At 39.7% G+C, this 17,425-nt stretch overlaps 2 protein-coding genes across 4 annotated transcripts in view; both read left to right on the top strand.

Annotated features, from left to right (window-relative positions):
- Positions 1 to 17,425, top strand: part of LOC309480649 (putative methyltransferase YdaC) — a 190,191-nt gene that overhangs the window by 68,044 nt on the left and 104,722 nt on the right. The window lies entirely within an intron of this gene.
- On the top strand, positions 9,623 to 15,992 carry kcna2b (potassium voltage-gated channel, shaker-related subfamily, member 2b). 3 transcript variants are annotated; one of them, XM_082145164.1, is made up of 3 exons: positions 9,623 to 9,799; positions 10,442 to 10,844; positions 12,422 to 15,992. In XM_082145164.1, the coding sequence occupies exon 3, from the start codon at positions 12,562 to 12,564 to the stop codon at positions 14,047 to 14,049; it is 1,488 nt and encodes a 495-aa protein (XP_082001290.1). In that variant the 5' UTR covers positions 9,623 to 9,799; positions 10,442 to 10,844; positions 12,422 to 12,561; the 3' UTR covers positions 14,050 to 15,992. The 3 variants fall into 3 exon arrangements, with proteins under 3 accessions (XP_082001290.1, XP_082001288.1, XP_082001289.1); XM_082145162.1 differs by having other exon boundaries at positions 9,623 to 9,865; XM_082145163.1 differs by having other exon boundaries at positions 9,623 to 10,844.

Below are 17,425 nucleotides of genomic sequence, written 5' to 3'. Positions count from 1 at the left end.
AAATAGAAGTAGGCCTAAAGGATGATTCAAAACACAACATAATAGCTTGCTTGCTGTGCACCATCCCTAAATTATTTTTATTTGACCTAGCTTACTGCAAGGGGAACAGGTACACCTTAATAGCGTGCCAGAGGTGATACGAGTGCTCTCTGTCGCTATGGCAGGTGTGCTCTTTCCCCACAGTCTCCTCAGGGTGCAAGCACAAGCCAAGAGGGAGAGAAAGAGCGAGAGAGAGAAAGAGAGAGAGAGGCCTGCTTCAATAAGTGTCACAGCATAAGAAAAAGTGTCTATAAGTCCTGGCACAACAGAGAAAGCAAATGAGCACAATGACCTTGATGTGTCAACTGCATTGATATGTTTACTCCCACGAATTCAGGGAGAAAACAGCTGGTGTGCATATGCATATAAGCGTGTGTCATCATCGCTGTTTGCGTTGTATCGAATTTGCATCTAATCGCGGACCTCATGAAAGCAGAATTGATCTGAGCAGTTTGGGCTGTTTTGTTCAAGTCAATGTATTTGTCCATTCCAGCAAAAGCTCTACAGGTAATGAGTAGGAGATCTTATATGGATTTTTCCACTCGCCGGAATAGGAGGGAAGTGATCTCGTGCCTAAAATCAATAGGAATTATCCATTCAGAGAGGTGAGGTGCAAAATATGACACCGTGTCGGCTGTAGGCTATTGGAAGCCATTCCTGCTGAAATGCAGGAGTTACCGCCCAGGCGCCCACCTCCCATAAACGTTAGCAGGGCAGACGGATAGCTAAAAATATCAGGAGAAGGGCACCTTCAAGAGAGTTACTGTCATGCATATGGAGGAAGTGATGTCATAATGTGAAAACCAATTATGCGCCGCAGATTTTATCTCGCACAGGGAGATTTTCCACTAACAAGTTACCCATTCCCATTCAGTTTCCATTACTCGCTCTCAGATTAGACTGTCATATCGCTAACTTCGCTAAAACAGCCAGAGCCTATCCATCTTTGTTTATGTTGGAAATGAGGAGCAAAAGAGGAGCCATTTAGGGTTATTTAAAATAGTAGAGATGTGACTATAATTTAGAGGCTATTTTAGGAAAGATTTGTCACTGTATAATAAATGATAAAAACCTACTTGTCCACATGTCTACTTTAAAACACTGTATGAAAATAAAGGTATCCATGATGATTTAGGAAAGTGTGTGTGTGTGTGTGTGCGTGCATGTGTGTGTGTGTGTGTGTGTGTGTGTGTGTGTGCGCGTACATGTGTGTGTGCATGCGTGTGTGTGTGTGTGTGTGTGTGTGCGTGCGTGCGTGCGTGCGTGTTACCTTGTGGGGACATTTTTTTGTCCCCATGAGAAAATAGCTTATAAATCATGATATTTTTCGAAAAATGTAAAAATGCAGACATTTTTCTGTGATGGGTAGGTTTAAGGTTTGGGTTATGCGATAAAATATAGGCTATAGTTTATACAGTAAAAAAAAAATCTATATGTTTATGGAAAGTCCCCATAAAACATGGAAACCAACATTAAATTAAAGCTAGTCTGAGTCATTGTGTACTGCAGTCTCCAGCTCTGGTTGCTACGGTGAAGCATCAAGGTCTCCTGAGCAAATCAGTCCCAGCTCGAAAGGGCACGATGGCAAGATCACGGCCATATCGCTCTAAAACACACACACACACACACGCTGTCACGAATGCACAAATATACACGTATCCAATCCCTTCAAAATATTACAAACAGTTGAATCAATTATACTTTCATATGGTGTATGAAATTGAATATGAATCATACTAAATATTGAATATAAAAATGTCCCAACAGTATTAAGATATTTAATTGAATATAATACAACAAAATTGTGTAGGGGGGCCAGGAGCAAACGTACCAACATGTGTCAACTATAATAAAGTTACATTGTATGTTGGTCAAAATAATGGTTTGCTATTTTTATATTTTACCTTTCATATTGCAGTTTGGATTTATGAATGGTTTTACTCATACCAATCAAATGTGTGATTTTTTTTGTGTATTTTTGAAAGAAGTCTCTTCTGCTAACCAAAGCTGCATTTATTTGATCAAAATAAGAGTACAACATCAATATTGTGAAATATTACTGTAATTTAAAACAGCTGTTTTCTATTTGAATATATTGTAAAATGCAGTTTATTCCTATGATGTCAAAGCTGAATTTTCAGCATCATTACTCCAGTCTTCAGTGTCACATGATCCTTCAGAAATCATTCTGGGATTTAATTATTATTAATGTTGAAAACAGTTTTCTTCATATTTTTGTGGAAACCATGATGAGTTTTTTGAAGATCCTTGTTTGAGATAAAAAAAAAAAAACATATAATTTGTTACATAATAAATGTGTCCTTGCATATATATATATTTTATAATATTTTTAATAAAAAAAAGGCTTTTTAACTTTATTTTATCACATATAAGGTTTCTTCTATAATCAGTGTGACAACTTTATACCCATATAGTCTGACATGTTCCACAATCAATCAATTTCATGTCCAAGACAAATAAATTTACTTTTAAAAACAAACCTTACCTGAGAAATATTAATTGGAGTAAAAAAATAGACAACTAGCCATGTTCTTAGAAATTCAGATTATTGACTATTACCATATAGCCTACTGTACGTGGCATGCTGTTATAATTATAGAATCATAAAAGCAATAAAGAAGAACACATGCAGTTATAAACCTTGAAAGAATAAGTAAGACTGTCAAGCGAATGCAATGGAAACTCTTTTGTTAGCCTGATTGTTTTGGAGGAAGGGGCTGCATTTGAAATGCTTTCCTTCTAAAGGCATGTTTCCTCATAAATAATTAGTAGACCAACAGGGAGACGGCCCTACAGAGTGTGTTAAGATGTATATAACTGTAGCTGTGTGGAGATGCAAAGCCATGGACTTCACAAGCCTAAGTCCTACAGACCCATTTGTCACAATGATGCTCTCAGATTGAGGCTGAAGAGGACTTGAGGAGTTGCTTTCATTCTTCTTCTCCATTCTGGTTTCGAAGTGGAAAACGGGTATGATTGTTAGACAATGTATAAATGGAGAAAATAAACAAACGGTTCAAGACAAAAGAAGTCTAAACTACTTGTGCACTTTTCCAAGTCTTCTTCAGACATGCTAAAATGTGCTTGGTTCCACGTGTACCAGATATGGGCTGGATCTGGGCCTACACTACAGTATGTTGCTAATGTTTTCAGACACTTAAATGGTTGTTATTTACAAATAAAATAACATGTATTATAGTTTAAATGTATATTAAATGTAGTTAGTTGAGCATTAGGGGCCATCCACACTGAGCGTGTTTCTGCGGTTAAGACCCAGCTCACAGGGAACGTTCTCAGAGCGTTCTGGCAAGGGACTCTCAAAGTTATAAACAAACGTTCTTCCAGTAACGTTAATAGAACATTCGTTCAAAGTTATCTGATCTTTAAAAATGTTCTCGAAATATTAGCACAAAACAGTTATTTATTCAAAAAAAAAATCCTGAAAAATTTTAGTTGGATGTTCGTATAATATTTTTTAAACACTGTTTCAGAACGTTCACAAGCATTCAAAAGTAACGTTCTTATAATGTTTGCAAAAAGATAAAATGGAATATTCCCTTAACGTTCAAACAGCCAAAAGAATAACTTTTTATGAATATATAAAAACTTTTTATGAATTATAATATTTTTCAGAATAACTCATGATGCTAAATTCTATTTTATATGGTGTTTACATATAAATGTGCATTTGCAGTGTGTGGACACAACCACCATACAATGAAAAAAATCCATTCACTCCTTTTTTTTTAATCCTCAAAAAGCCTAAACACTCTCAATAATCAAGCCGTTCGGATTTTCTGAGCAATATGATGTCATATTGCTCATGCTCCGCCCACGACCACTGACAGATTGTCCCGTATTAGCATATTTCCTGTATTAGCATATTTCCGCCTTCAGCCATTTGTATAGTGTCTGCCAAGGCAGCACTTTACCTGTCTTGTGTCGACATCCCCCATGGAAGAGAGGGGTGGGGTGAGCAGTTGCTCATTATCATTTAAAGAGACATGCACTGAAACGGGTCGCTGTGAAGAGAGCTGTTTTTGAGGAGGTAAAAAGGGTGTTGTTTTACACACCATTGAGGAATTTTAACCAAAGTATGTTACAAACTTTACATGAAGACCCTAAAGAATCATACCAACTTGTGGAAAATGGGCATCCGATGACCCCTTTACAACATTTAAACAACCAGATCTTCTTGAACGATCAGAGAACATTCAGAAATAATGTTTTAATAACTTAATTGTAATGTCAGAAAAAAACGTTCATAGAGCATACTTTTCATTTCAATTTTCATAGAAAAACAATGGAAAAGCAGTACAGTGGTATGAAAACGTCTAGGTTACGACTGTAACCTCTATTCCCTGAGAACAGGGAACGAGACACTGGGTGCTTCTCAATTCTTATTTGTGCATCCTCGTTTCCTTTCCTCGCTTCCTTTCCTCGCGTCTCAGCTCCGCCCCCTGTAGGATGCGAGGAAAGGCTGCAAGGAAAAGACGCGAGGACGGAGGGATCGAATGAAAGCTTTTTTTATACATTGGAATACTTGATCATTCGAGCGTCACTTCACCGCGTCATCAGCAGCGCTCAGAGGATCTGCCCTTATGTTGTTGAAGTTTGTTTATTTAAGAAATTCATACTAAATATTAATAAAGCAAGATACCCTGTTGAAATATGTGAGATGTGTGGTTTATATAAACTGCAACGGTAAAGTATAAATCAAAATGATTGTGACCAATGTGAAGGGGGAGGAGAATTTATACGTGCGTCACGTTTTAGTCGATAAAACTCTTCCGCATAGAATACACCTGTGTATCCTCGCTTATGACTCCTCTGGAAGCCTCCTTACTCCTCGATCCTCGACTCCTCGCGGTGCAATTAGAGAATTGAGATGTCCTTCAAGATGGCTGAGCTCGATCGGTTTCTGGGTCATAGGATGGAGGACGGAGGAGAGAGGAGACGAAGAGGGATATTGAGAAGTACCCACTGCGTCGATGACGCTATTGGGGAACGCCCTCCACGTGAACCGGTGTCTGAAAAACTAATCAATCACATGCAATCGATATTGACCGGTGACAGTCTATGACGTCACTATAGTGCAACCCGGAAGCATAAAAGGGGCACCTAGAGAACATGTCATCCACTTTCGTCTGAAGGGACTGTTCAGCAGACATCCCGAGGCATGGCTAACAACGCAGCGTCTCATTCCCTGTTCTCAGGGAACAGAGGTTACAGTCGTAACCTAGACGTTACCTTTCGAAAGGGGGTCCAAAAAGGAGTCCCGTCCAGTCACTTTCTGAGGGGAACATAAAGTCAACCCCACATGCCACAAGGGAGGCTGACCTGGTCAAATTGACCTTTCGAAAGGGAATACGCATTCTGCGTGAATAGCCCCTAGGAGTGCTTTTTTCACTTAAAGGGTTGGTTCACCCAAAAATGAAAATTATACCATAATTTACTCACCTTCAATCCGTATGCTGCGTTCACACCGGACGCGAATAGCACGTCAAATTCGCGCCTGCCGCGTCTAGTTTGACGCTTGACCACTTTGTGTTAATTCGCGTGTCTAACGCGCGTAAAAACAAAAGTTTGAAGCGAAATTTACACGCGTCAGAGGTGAAAGTTTTGGCGGCCATCTTTTTTAGATGTTTATCGAGCATTAGCATTAGCATTAATCGAGAGAGTCACCGCTCGTATATGCTCTGGAGAGCAGAAACAGCTGCGTAGGGGACATCGTCGCTGTACTCGGGTCCACCAGACCCTCCGGAGGGTTTCAGGAGTTTCACAATTTGCTCCAGGAGCTAGGTTTGATGGACCTAACGGTGAGGACGCTGACGAGGACAGCGTAGGCCGTATAAGGCCTCGGCCTCGAGTGGTCTATGCCTGTCGAGCCCGCGCTCTACAGCCCGGCGCGAGGTTCACCCTCGCCCGCACCCACCTAATCTGTCATTTATTTTTGTTTTGATAATAAATGGAGCCAGCCTCCAAAAGTGAAACCTGTCCTGTGATTTTTTCTTTTTAGTTTGTATACACTAAATTGTATTTGTTGTCTTCACATTAGATTAATAATGTTTCATATAGATATGGAATAAATTGCATTCAATACAAAATGAGTATCTCTCATATATTGAAATCGAGTTTTTATGTGAAAGATTTGCTTTGTTGTGCATTTTAGTCATATTACAAAATAATTTATTGAGGCCAAACATAAAATAACATTATAAACTGTCACTTCACCACGTGACAGCAGCAAGCAGGCTCCTGATTGGTTAACGCGGCGCGAATTGACGCAGAAGTTCAGATTTTTCAACTCGGGCGGCAGACGCGAATTCGTGTCAAACACGAGAATGCACAAAAAGCACTACATAAAACAATCGCGCGTAACGCGCTTAACGCGCCAGACGCTCAATTCGCGCCATTCGCGCGAACTTGACGCGCGAATGAGGCGTATTCGCGTCTACCGCGCCGCGCTCTACGCCTCATTCGCGCCGCAGGAATTTTTTACGCGCGTAACGCGTCTTTGCATTGACTTAACATTGAAATCACTCGCGCCTGACGCAAACGCACCATTAGTGTATATGACTTTCTTCTTTTAGCCAGACACAATCAGAGTTATATTAAAAAATATCCCTGCTCTTCCAAGCTTTATACTGCGAGTGAATAGTACCTGAGAGTTTGAAAACACATCCATTCATCATTAAAGTAATCCATACGTCTCTAGGGGGTTAATAAAGGCCTTCTGAAGCGAAGCCATGCGTTTTTGTAAGAAACAAATCCATATTTATAACTTTATAAACTATAAACTTCCAGTAACGGCCGTACGCGAGTCTAGTTCCAATGGAAGAGTAACCTCTGACCTCTGATTAAAAGTAAAACTTTTAATTTGACTTTATTACAAAGTTCACTTTTTAAAAGTGTACTTAAGTGCGTAAAGTAAACAAAGAATAATAATAATTAAAACATCTTAGCTCTAAGAACAACATAATGACTGAATTAACTGTTTCTTTAGCAGTCTAAATGGAGGTTGTTTCACCTTTCAACCTTGTCAAATCCACCAGTCACCACAAACCCTCCTCATCTCCTTCTCCAAACATCTAACCATAATACACACTTTCATCAAATCATCATCACATCAGTCCAGCGGTATCAATAAGGCTACATATTTGGCTCAGTTCATCAGATGGTGTTTATTTAGCTGGTTTAGTAAACATCCATTGTCAGTGTGCAGTGACACTCTCTCTGCGTGTGTATGAAGGTACACACATTTCGTCCTCTCTCTCTCTCTCTGGTACAAACAGAGCAACAGTCTCCTGAGAGACTTCAGCACCTCCCTAATGCACCCACTGCAACTTCACGCTTCCCATTCCTCATTTCACATTATAAATGAACAGACATATTCAGGTCTTCCATCCGCAAGGCCTATGCAAGGATTATCACAGGTTTCTGGCAAGTCTGAAATGTATTTGTGTGCAAAGGAATACAAGCTGTTATGATTAAATATTGAGTGTAAATGCATATGCCATATTCAAATTGCCACCAAAAAGTTGTTCAATGGTTTACATTAGTGCTTGAAATCCAGTCTTTACAGCTGACAGACAGTGAAAGACGGAAGCAGCAGAGATAGATGGACTCATTTGTGACTTTAATATGAGGGGGAAAGTGCTGTTATGCTTGGGACATCATTATTCACAAGTTAAAATTTAAAGAGAAATAGTTCAGTCATGAAGCTCTGCAGTTGATTGGTTCTCCTAAAGCCGGCTGCCTTGCCCAATTGATCTGGGGTGTGTTTCCCGTACAACGACCCAACTCGCTGCTTAACTACCATAGTAGCGATGCATCGTTGAAGAAATCAATTCACGACTGTTTACTGAAACCGTATTGTCGCAAATTTGTCGTTCAACCATGTTGGTTAATGATGTCACGCAGGTGGTGGAGTAATAACTTCTTTTAATTAATCCGTTCACAAGTTCACTCTTACATCAATTAAACAGAGTAAAGATTATGCGTATTTGGCGTGCTGTCCGGGGGAGGGCTCCGAGCTCGAAAATTTTGCCCGAACCCAGAGTACTCCCCCGTTGTTGTAAGAGTATTTAGGACTAGAAGAGAGGAGATGGGGTGGTGGAGGGATGCTGTTAAACTGTCAACGAATGGAGGTAAGTTTGCAGTATATATATACACACCCAAGGGCGTAGATTTGGTTTGAACATTGGGGGGGTTGAAGTTTGGGTATGCCTCCTGAAATTGTGATCATGGTATAAATATTGGGGCGGTTGTAATGCATAGATTTAAATATTGGGGGGGTTATCTCCCCCCCAACCCCCCCACAAACTATGCCCCTGTACACACCTCTTACCTCGTTGATTGGGTTGATTAACAGTGTGGTCCACTCGTGTCTAATTAGGTTTGATTGTCTGAATGTGCTCCACATGTGTTTAATTAGGTTTAATTATCTGAACGTGCTCCTCCCGAACTTTGTTAATAAAACATCATTTTGAGTTTGATTTGATGCTATTTTTTTTATATATATATATATATATATATATATATATATATATATATATAAATTACAGCATCTGAGGATTAATTCTCCGTTATTTTGCTTTTTTTTTTTTTTAGATTCAATCAAAGTAAATGATATTGGTATATATTCTAAATAAAAGATATGTCAGCTTGCTTATTTTGCTTAAGACCAGGATTATTAAGTCCACATGTCACGCGAACAAGAAACTGCTTCTAACCACAGGCCGAGAGCTGTCGTTCAGACCACACAACTTTGCGATGCTGTTTGCGGATGTTTGTTGGAACTATGGTTTCGGGAAACAATGATTCGTTGAACTATGCTGATAACGATGGAACTTGTGACCATACTTGGCAAACAATGCTTTTGGGAAATGCACCTGTTTGTTCTATCTACGTAACCTATTTGTTTTCCGCCCCAAACTGGTTCAACTCAGTGCAGTGCTGCAAGGGAATTTTCCTAGCCCTCCACCTTCCCCAGCACCATCTGTCTACATCTTCTAGGGTTTTCTCCATACTTTTCTTGCAGAGGCTCGCATTCTTTACACTGTATTTATGATGTATTTCAAATAAAGCAATAAATGTTATACATTGACAATATTGGAAAAAGAATATCAATTAAACAATTTAATTGATATTATTACATTGAATAAAGTATGTTTTGTGTAGCCTATTATTTTATATTTTTAGAAAATTATATAAAATACTATAAAATCATGTAAGATTTATTATAAACAATTATATTATATATTAAAAGGCAATGTGTAATATGACAACTTTATATTGTAAAATAATAATAATTAGTATTATTACAGTTTGAAATATTACATATATGACATGTTCCAAAAAATAAATAAAATTTTGAATAAATAATAGTTTATATATATATATATATATATATATATATATATATTATAAAATGTGATTTATTCTGCTAAAACTCATACTGATCTTGTGGTGTAACCTAGTGAGGTACCATCAGCAGCAGCTGTACGCAGAGGAGGCGCGTCCCCTTTAATTTGCCCACGCTGTATAGCAGTAAGGAGTGGTAGTGATCAGCACAGCTCACTGACTGTAGTCCCTTTTGTATGCGCAGCGGTGCCCAACTGCAGCCTAAACCGCTCGCTCTTACAATAATTATGAGTAAAAGACGAAAAGTTGGACTTTGACATGAAATGTCTCGCTCGCGCCGCGCCACTCCCTAAAATGAACGAGGAGAACACAAGTAAGCGCACGGGGAATCTGTGCATATTTCGATGGATATTTTGCATCTTGAAAACAACTCGGGAAGGTTGACTTTTTAATTTTTTTGAAATGCATGCTTTAATGCATCAATGCCTTGAGTGAAACGAAATGCGTGAATGCCTTTAGCACAGTAATGCATGGGCATGCTTTGATCATCGGAACCTATTGCTGAAGCATGTCACTGCAGACACCTCGCGCTTGCTTGAAAGGGTTAAAACACTGATCACAGCCGGTGTGATGTGTTTTTCATGGGTGCATGAGCCTGGAATCTGAATATGTGTCCTTTAATTATAATAAAAAATGTTGTTTTGGTGCAATTGGATAACACCTTAAAAAGGGACGCTGTCTTTGCGCAACGGAAAACCCCTAAACAAACAGCCAAATTATGACTGAGAACATCTGAAACGTGATGCTCTATGGATTTCTGCCCTTAATATGAGCACGTTTGCTCAACAACAAGATGTTGCCACTCCTCAGAGCATCATTTTGGCCATCAAGCGCGAGTGGCCACACGTATTCAGGCAATTCTCCTCAGTCTCTTGTGTTAAATGTTACTATCGTGTGTAATGTGAGCATGTTTGAGGCGACGCCCAACGCAAACAGCTCCCCTGTTTCTTTGCAGATCTCTGAATTGAGTCGAGACAACACTGTGAGGACGCAGGGGGCGTCAGATTTTGCTGACCTTAGCATCTTTGGACCGTTTCAATGGGAAGCTCTTTGCCATTAACACCTTGAGGGAGTCCCCTTCGCTTTGCCTCCGTTCGTTTCTTTGAGACAGGCTGCTGTATGTTTCCCGTTTGTCCTGAAGGCGCGTACGGGTGGATATATTCGTGTTCAGCGCAGCAGATCTGGCGCAGCGGGCGGGAGGACGACCAGGATCATTGCAGTACCTGTAATGAATGGCTGCTGAAAGACACCACTGACCCTGGCAACTTGACGTTTTTATTAGTTCTGCTGGTGTCATGTAAACATAATCATTTAGCAAATGATTTATCCGGCGCTTTGGGGACTCTTGAAGCTTGCAGGTAAGCTTGCGTAACCTCCCGTTTGCTTATTGCAGTTATAGGCTGCTGTCTGTGGATCTGGAGCTGACTTCAAGTGTTTTATTTTTATTTGAATAACGCTGAAGCTGTAGGAAAATGTTTAATTATAGTCACACACACACACACACACACACACACACACACACACACACACACACACACACACACACACACACACACACACACACACACACACACACTACATGCAATTAATGAACGCAATGCATTATGTTTTTCTATTAACACTCCTGATAAAAAAAAATAATGATAAAAAAAACTTAAACCATCCTAAGATGAATTGCTGGACTTAGCCGCCCAGCCTGGTCAAGTCAGCCTATATTTGATTCAGATGCTTAAGAAACCAGCTGGCCTACCTGCTAAACCAGCTTAAAACCGCTAAGACCAGCCTAGACTAGCAAACTGTCTGAGGCTGGTCTGAGCAGTAGGGACTACTGATCCAATACTGATCAGAATTTTTTTTTATATTTCTATTATGCAAGAATCATGTTCTCATAATAACCCGATATTAACCAATATACTGGTTTCTATAAACATCTGGAATGCCTGTATCCAAATCCAAATTTTTGATCATGTAGACACCTTACCTAAATATCCACCATAAGTGAACATTCATTTATGCCTGCATATTCTAAGCAATTCTTGATGATATTATATACAAACTTTTTTGGGGCAATGTGATCTTCCTAATTCATCACACAGTCTAGAATGCCTAAACAATAAATAGTATTTCTGGAAAAACAATTGCAGTAAAAGTATATTTTATTTAAAGTCTTATTTTATGATAATTTGCTCATACAGGAATACTGCAATAGCTGTGAAGCATGTAAATGTATTTTTTTCAGAATACAGGCTTAAAAAGTATATGAACCTTAAGCACAAAATGAAGTGCACGTAAACATGGTCATATGGTTGATATGACATTGTGTTTTTATTTTAAATCTTAACATATATTTGCCTATTGAAAAAAGGTAGACAGTGTTGCATTTCTTCAACTTTTCTAACTCAAGCAGTCTTGCTGTCTTGGCGAAATGCATTTGGGGAGGTTTTGGAATATCCAATTATGATTTAAGTGCACTCAGGCTGTTATTAGATTTACAGTGCGTAATTGAATCCTAAGAGGAATGATACAGTCTTTCCATGGCAAGTATTGATCTACTTGGCAGATAAAAGCAAATACAATGTGTAAAGTGGTCAAGCTACTTCTCCGTATGATTGATGGATGTTTTTAGATGCCCTGGTTTTCTAGAGCCATACATGTATTTCCTGAGTAGTAATGCTTTGGGCTCTTGTGCAGTGCTTTGATCTCTCTTCACTTTCATTTCAGATTTGATGGTGTTTGAATAACTTGCTAATTTAGTTCTAAAAAAAAAAAAAAAAAAAAAGAGTTCTCTTTGTATTTTCTCGGAAAAATTAAGAATCCAAATAATCCCACAAGTAGAGTAGAATTAACACATATTGAGCATTCTTGCAGTGAGCATGTTTTGAAGAATGCTTGTGTGGCTCAAGTAATCTTCTTTTCTGCTTTATATTTCTTCCAGTGTTTCCTGGGTTCTAATGCAAGAGGGAGGTGTTGACGAGTGAAAAGAAGCCCCAAATTTCCCTGCTCCTTTCCCACAAACTTTTAGAGGCAACACCGTCGCACCCTGACCACAAACTGCAGGTTGCATTTATTCACAGCATGACTGTTGCGACGGGCGACCCAGTTGATGAAGCCGCAGCTCACCCGGGTCAGCCACAGGACACATACGACCCGGAACCAGACCATGAGTGCTGCGAAAGGGTGGTCATTAACATATCTGGCCTGCGCTTTGAGACGCAGCTCAAAACTCTGTCTCAGTTCCCAGAGACATTGCTTGGGGACCCCAAAAAGAGAATGCGCTATTTTGACCCTCTGAGGAATGAGTACTTTTTTGACAGGAACCGCCCAAGTTTTGATGCCATTCTCTATTACTACCAGTCAGGCGGCAGGTTGCGAAGGCCTGTCAATGTGACATTGGATATTTTTTCTGAGGAGATACGTTTTTATGAGCTTGGGGAAGAAGCCATTGAGATGTTCAGGGAGGATGAAGGATTTATTAAGGAAGAAGAGAAACTCCTGCCAGAAAATGAGTTTCAGAGGCAGGTATGGCTGCTCTTTGAGTATCCTGAAAGTTCAGGGCCTGCCCGGATTATTGCCATCATTTCAGTCATGGTCATTCTCATATCTATAGTCAGTTTCTGCCTGGAGACACTTCCGGTTTTTCGCAATGATGACATGGATATGAACAAACCATCCGTAACCAACTCCAACTCAACAGCTAGCTACACCTCTGACTACTTTACTGACCCTTTCTTCATCTTGGAGACTCTTTGCATCATATGGTTCTCCTTTGAGTTCCTGGTACGCTTCTTTGCGTGTCCCAGCAAAGCAGGCTTCTTTGTCAATATAATGAACATCATTGATATTGTGGCTATAATACCTTACTTTATCACCTTGGGCACGGAGCTAGCAGAGAAGCCAGAGGATGGTCAGCAAGGACAGCAAGCCATGTCACTTGCCATTTTGAGGGTCATCAGATTAGTACGAGTCTTTAGGATCTTCAAACTTTCTCGGCACTCGAAAGGGCTGCAGATTCTTGGCCAAACACTCAAGGCCAGCATGAGGGAGCTTGGGCTGCTTATTTTCTTTCTCTTCATCGGAGTCATCCTGTTTTCGAGCGCCGTCTACTTTGCAGAAGCGGATGAGCCTGACTCACAGTTTGTAAGCATCCCCGATGCCTTCTGGTGGGCAGTGGTTTCAATGACCACAGTAGGGTATGGTGACATGGTTCCAACTACCATTGGAGGCAAAATTGTGGGATCCCTGTGCGCTATCGCTGGTGTGCTGACCATTGCCTTGCCCGTGCCTGTCATAGTCTCAAACTTCAACTACTTCTACCATCGAGAGACAGAAGGCGAGGAACAGGCCCAGTACCTTAACGTGACCAGCGTCCCCAAGATAGATTCATCAGAGGACCTGAAAAAGAGCCGCAGCGGGTCAACCATGAGCAAGTCTGACTACATGGAAATTCAAGAGGCTGTTAACAACAGCAATGAGGACTTTCGAGAGGAGAACATCAAGACTGGAAACTGCACACTAACCAACACAAACTATGTTAACATCACCAAAATGCTTACAGATGTATAACCGTTTTGAACTGCCTTTGACGAAGAAGGTGAGATAAAGAAGGGGTGTGCAAACCCCAGTTTTGAAGGCTTCAGATGCCTCATGGGAGAGTTTCAAGACGGGAGATTTGAAATGTGTCCATTTGAGTGAAGGATCAGTGAAGAAGACCTATCCATCATTCCATCTCCATTCCTTCTCGCAAGTTGTGGGAAACTTGATTGGTTGAGGACGTTGTTTTGCATTCTTGTGTTCAGTGTCTGCATGAAGTTTGTCTATTCTGTGTGACTGTGCTAGTAGTCGGTCTGCTTGCAACAGTAGCCAATCGTAGCCTAACCAGTTGATACAAGCGTAGCATAGAGGGACCAATTCCTGACTCCCATTTCCCCATTCACTGCCAACCCGAGGACCCCTTGAGTCTTTTTTGAGTGTATTTGTTCCTGGGAAGGAACAAAATTGTCACTCCAAATTGATTAGTGGCATATAAAAACATGGAGAAGATAACTTATTCGTGAAGAATCACCATGGAGGATGTATTTCTCTGTGAATGCACAAACACTGCCTGTCCTGCCAGCCGCAACAGTGTACCATGTGCGGTACCTAAAAAAATATTACATTCCATCTTGTGACAAAGAAATACATGCATGACCAATCCGAGGGGGCCTGGAGGATCGGTTCTGTTGCCCCCTTTCTATCTGTATGACCTTTTCCCCTCTTTAGCTGCCAGAATATTAGGATCTCAGTGTGTCCCTTGTTAGAGTAAACAGACCTGAAAGTGGAGTGGAGATTGTTTTGAAGTTGCCCTTTTTTCCATCGTCTTCATTCCACTATATGCATGAGCATCTGCCCTCCATTGCATCATTTCCTTCTGTCACTTACTTTTCCCAGCATTGTAAACTTCCTAGCATTCCATGTGTATGAGAAATGTCTTTTGCAATGAAGATCTACCCTTACAAGCGCCTGATGGGGGCTGCAGGAGTGTAGACATTTAACTGTGACATTGCAGCCAACAATAGCTAAACACTAGCTCACTTAGTCAGGTCACCAAAGATGAAGTTCACTGCCGCTATTTATTGCATTTTTATGTTGTTTTTACATTTTAGTGCCATTTCATGGTGCATCCTGCTCATAATATGATGCTGGAGAATTTCGATAAAACTTTGATGAAAATGATGCTTCCTTGAATAGCTTTTGTAAGAGATAGGAAATATTCTACTACCTTTGTGGTGCATGTCTGGTACACATTCCTCGTAGCATGCATGTAGTAAGAATGATACTTACAAAAATAGAAATAAGTATTCATATCTTTATCAATATAAATATTTTTCTCTGTGAGATTAACATTATGTGCAATATTATAAATGCTTGTTTTTTGTTTGTTTTTTAAGGTTGCAAGATTTTGCAAATAGTTTTCTATGTTAGTAGGCTAATACATTTCTTAGTTTGGTTTAATTAAGCAAGGGAGAGTGAGATGCACCAATCACAATTAGCATTTCAAAGCACCACATTTGAATATGGGGGAGATCTAACGTAAAAAAAAAAATCTCAATCCCTGATTTAATAACAAGGGATCTGATGATTTTTGTCCCATTAAATGTTGGTTGGTTTGTTTGTGACATGTCTAGTCTGTAGCCTATTCTCATACCTAAAGATGGTTTACCTAGTATTGTATTTTGTGTTTAATGCTAAAGACCTCATGAAATCAAACTTGGATTTTTGCAGTTTTAAAGATATATTTCAAAATTTCAGCCTTTCTAAGAAAATAAACCAAAATATCTGTTTAGGGCAATTTCCCTAATGTCACCCAGGGGGTCAATGTTTGGCTTGTTAGCTTCACTAGTTAGTCCCTGCTGATAGATGATGTAACTACACCATTATGCATATGAGAATATTTCTTAATTATTTATGCTCGTTGTAGCCATGTATATTTGTGAAATATTTTTTAAATCAACAAATGAAATATATATATATATATATATATATATATATATATATATATATATATATATATATATATATGTGTGTTGTTTTACACTAATGACTTGCTATAATTTAATTAAATTAATTTATTTAAATGTGTAGTTTTTGTTAAACTATTTCATGGGGCCTTTAAAGTGGCAAATAAAAGCAGAAAACTTTGTTTTGAAAAATTAGGTGGTGCAGGACCTTTTATAGTTGAGAAGTAGAAAAGCTCTATGGTAACTAAACAGTCTAGTATACCCTACAACCCCTGTTTAAACCCGTTCAACTGCCTAAGATTTTCCTCAGATTTAGATTCACTCCACTGCCAAACTACTTGGCAGATCTCCCTGCCACTATGTTTGCTGTTATGCTGGCCAAATCGAAGCTACACGAATTCTCTTTGAAAACTTGGGGCCAGATTTACTAAACATAGCAAATAACCATCAGAGCGCAATTCCAAAAAGGTGCCGATGGGAGTGGAAAGTTCAGTGCATGATCTACTGACGATGTGCAAATTAAAGAACACAGATGCAGTCAGATCATTTCCATAATGACCAACGTAATCTACCAAGAGCAGCGCAAATTAGCGTCTGGTATAAGACATGCTTTTTCTGGGCGGTAAATAATGGTGCAAATACCAGTAAATTGACTAGCACAAACCTTAGTAAATCACCTTGCATGATTCATTTAAATACTCTCCTCTCATAAATTTTGTGTCTGAAAGGAAAACTCACACAAATGCATATGCAATAAGGTCAGCTGCAAAAATAACCCTGTCCACACCTTTTCAACTGTGTCTTTAGTAAATCCTGATAGAGGGTTTGCGCTGGCGCAAGCTCTTAGTAAATCTGGCTCTTAGCTTCTTATTGAGGCAGTACTGCCATATCCAAGAACGTGGTGCGCCATTCACTCCACTCTTTCCAAATACAGGACATCCTAACCGAATAACACTTTTCTTCCCCTGCCCAGAGCTTTAGTGAGTAAGGGATGTTTGAACCAATGCTAAGCCATGTTACCTGCTTTCACCAGTTTTAGCAACGTTTTGGCAGTTAAAGCAGAGATTGCTATAAGCGTATTGCAGAAGTGTCTCACAGACTTGGAAAAGTGAGCGACATATTGCAGCCATTACTTTTATGTTCAGCCTTAATAGATGTGCTTCATTTCTTTAGCTGCTTTTCCACCGTCGGGCCGAACGACTCTCAGCCTGGAATTCTCGGCATGATTGACTGAACCGCGCTTTACCACGCTAGTAGAATGTGTTTAGTGGCGTCGCCACTCATGATTGGTCACTTGTCTGTTGTCTGACTGCCAGTTTCTTTGAGCGCCGTAAACACAAATTAATAATACAATTAAAATAAATACCTGATCATCCACCATAACGCGATCACTATTTACATCTCATATTGTCTGTAAACTCTTGCCTGACACTGGCGCATTT

Source organism: Leuciscus leuciscus, assembly GCF_965113295.1.
Source record: "Leuciscus leuciscus genome assembly, chromosome: 18".
NCBI lineage: Eukaryota > Metazoa > Chordata > Actinopteri > Cypriniformes > Leuciscidae > Leuciscus > Leuciscus leuciscus.
Note: the sequence above shows the minus strand (reverse complement) of the source record. Positions and strands in the feature narration are given on the sequence as shown.

What these genes read in the sequence shown, in the direction of transcription:
- kcna2b (XM_082145164.1), top strand. Translation starts at nt 12,562, where the DNA reads ATGACTGTTGCGACGGGCGACCCAGTTGATGAAGCCGCAGCTCACCCG.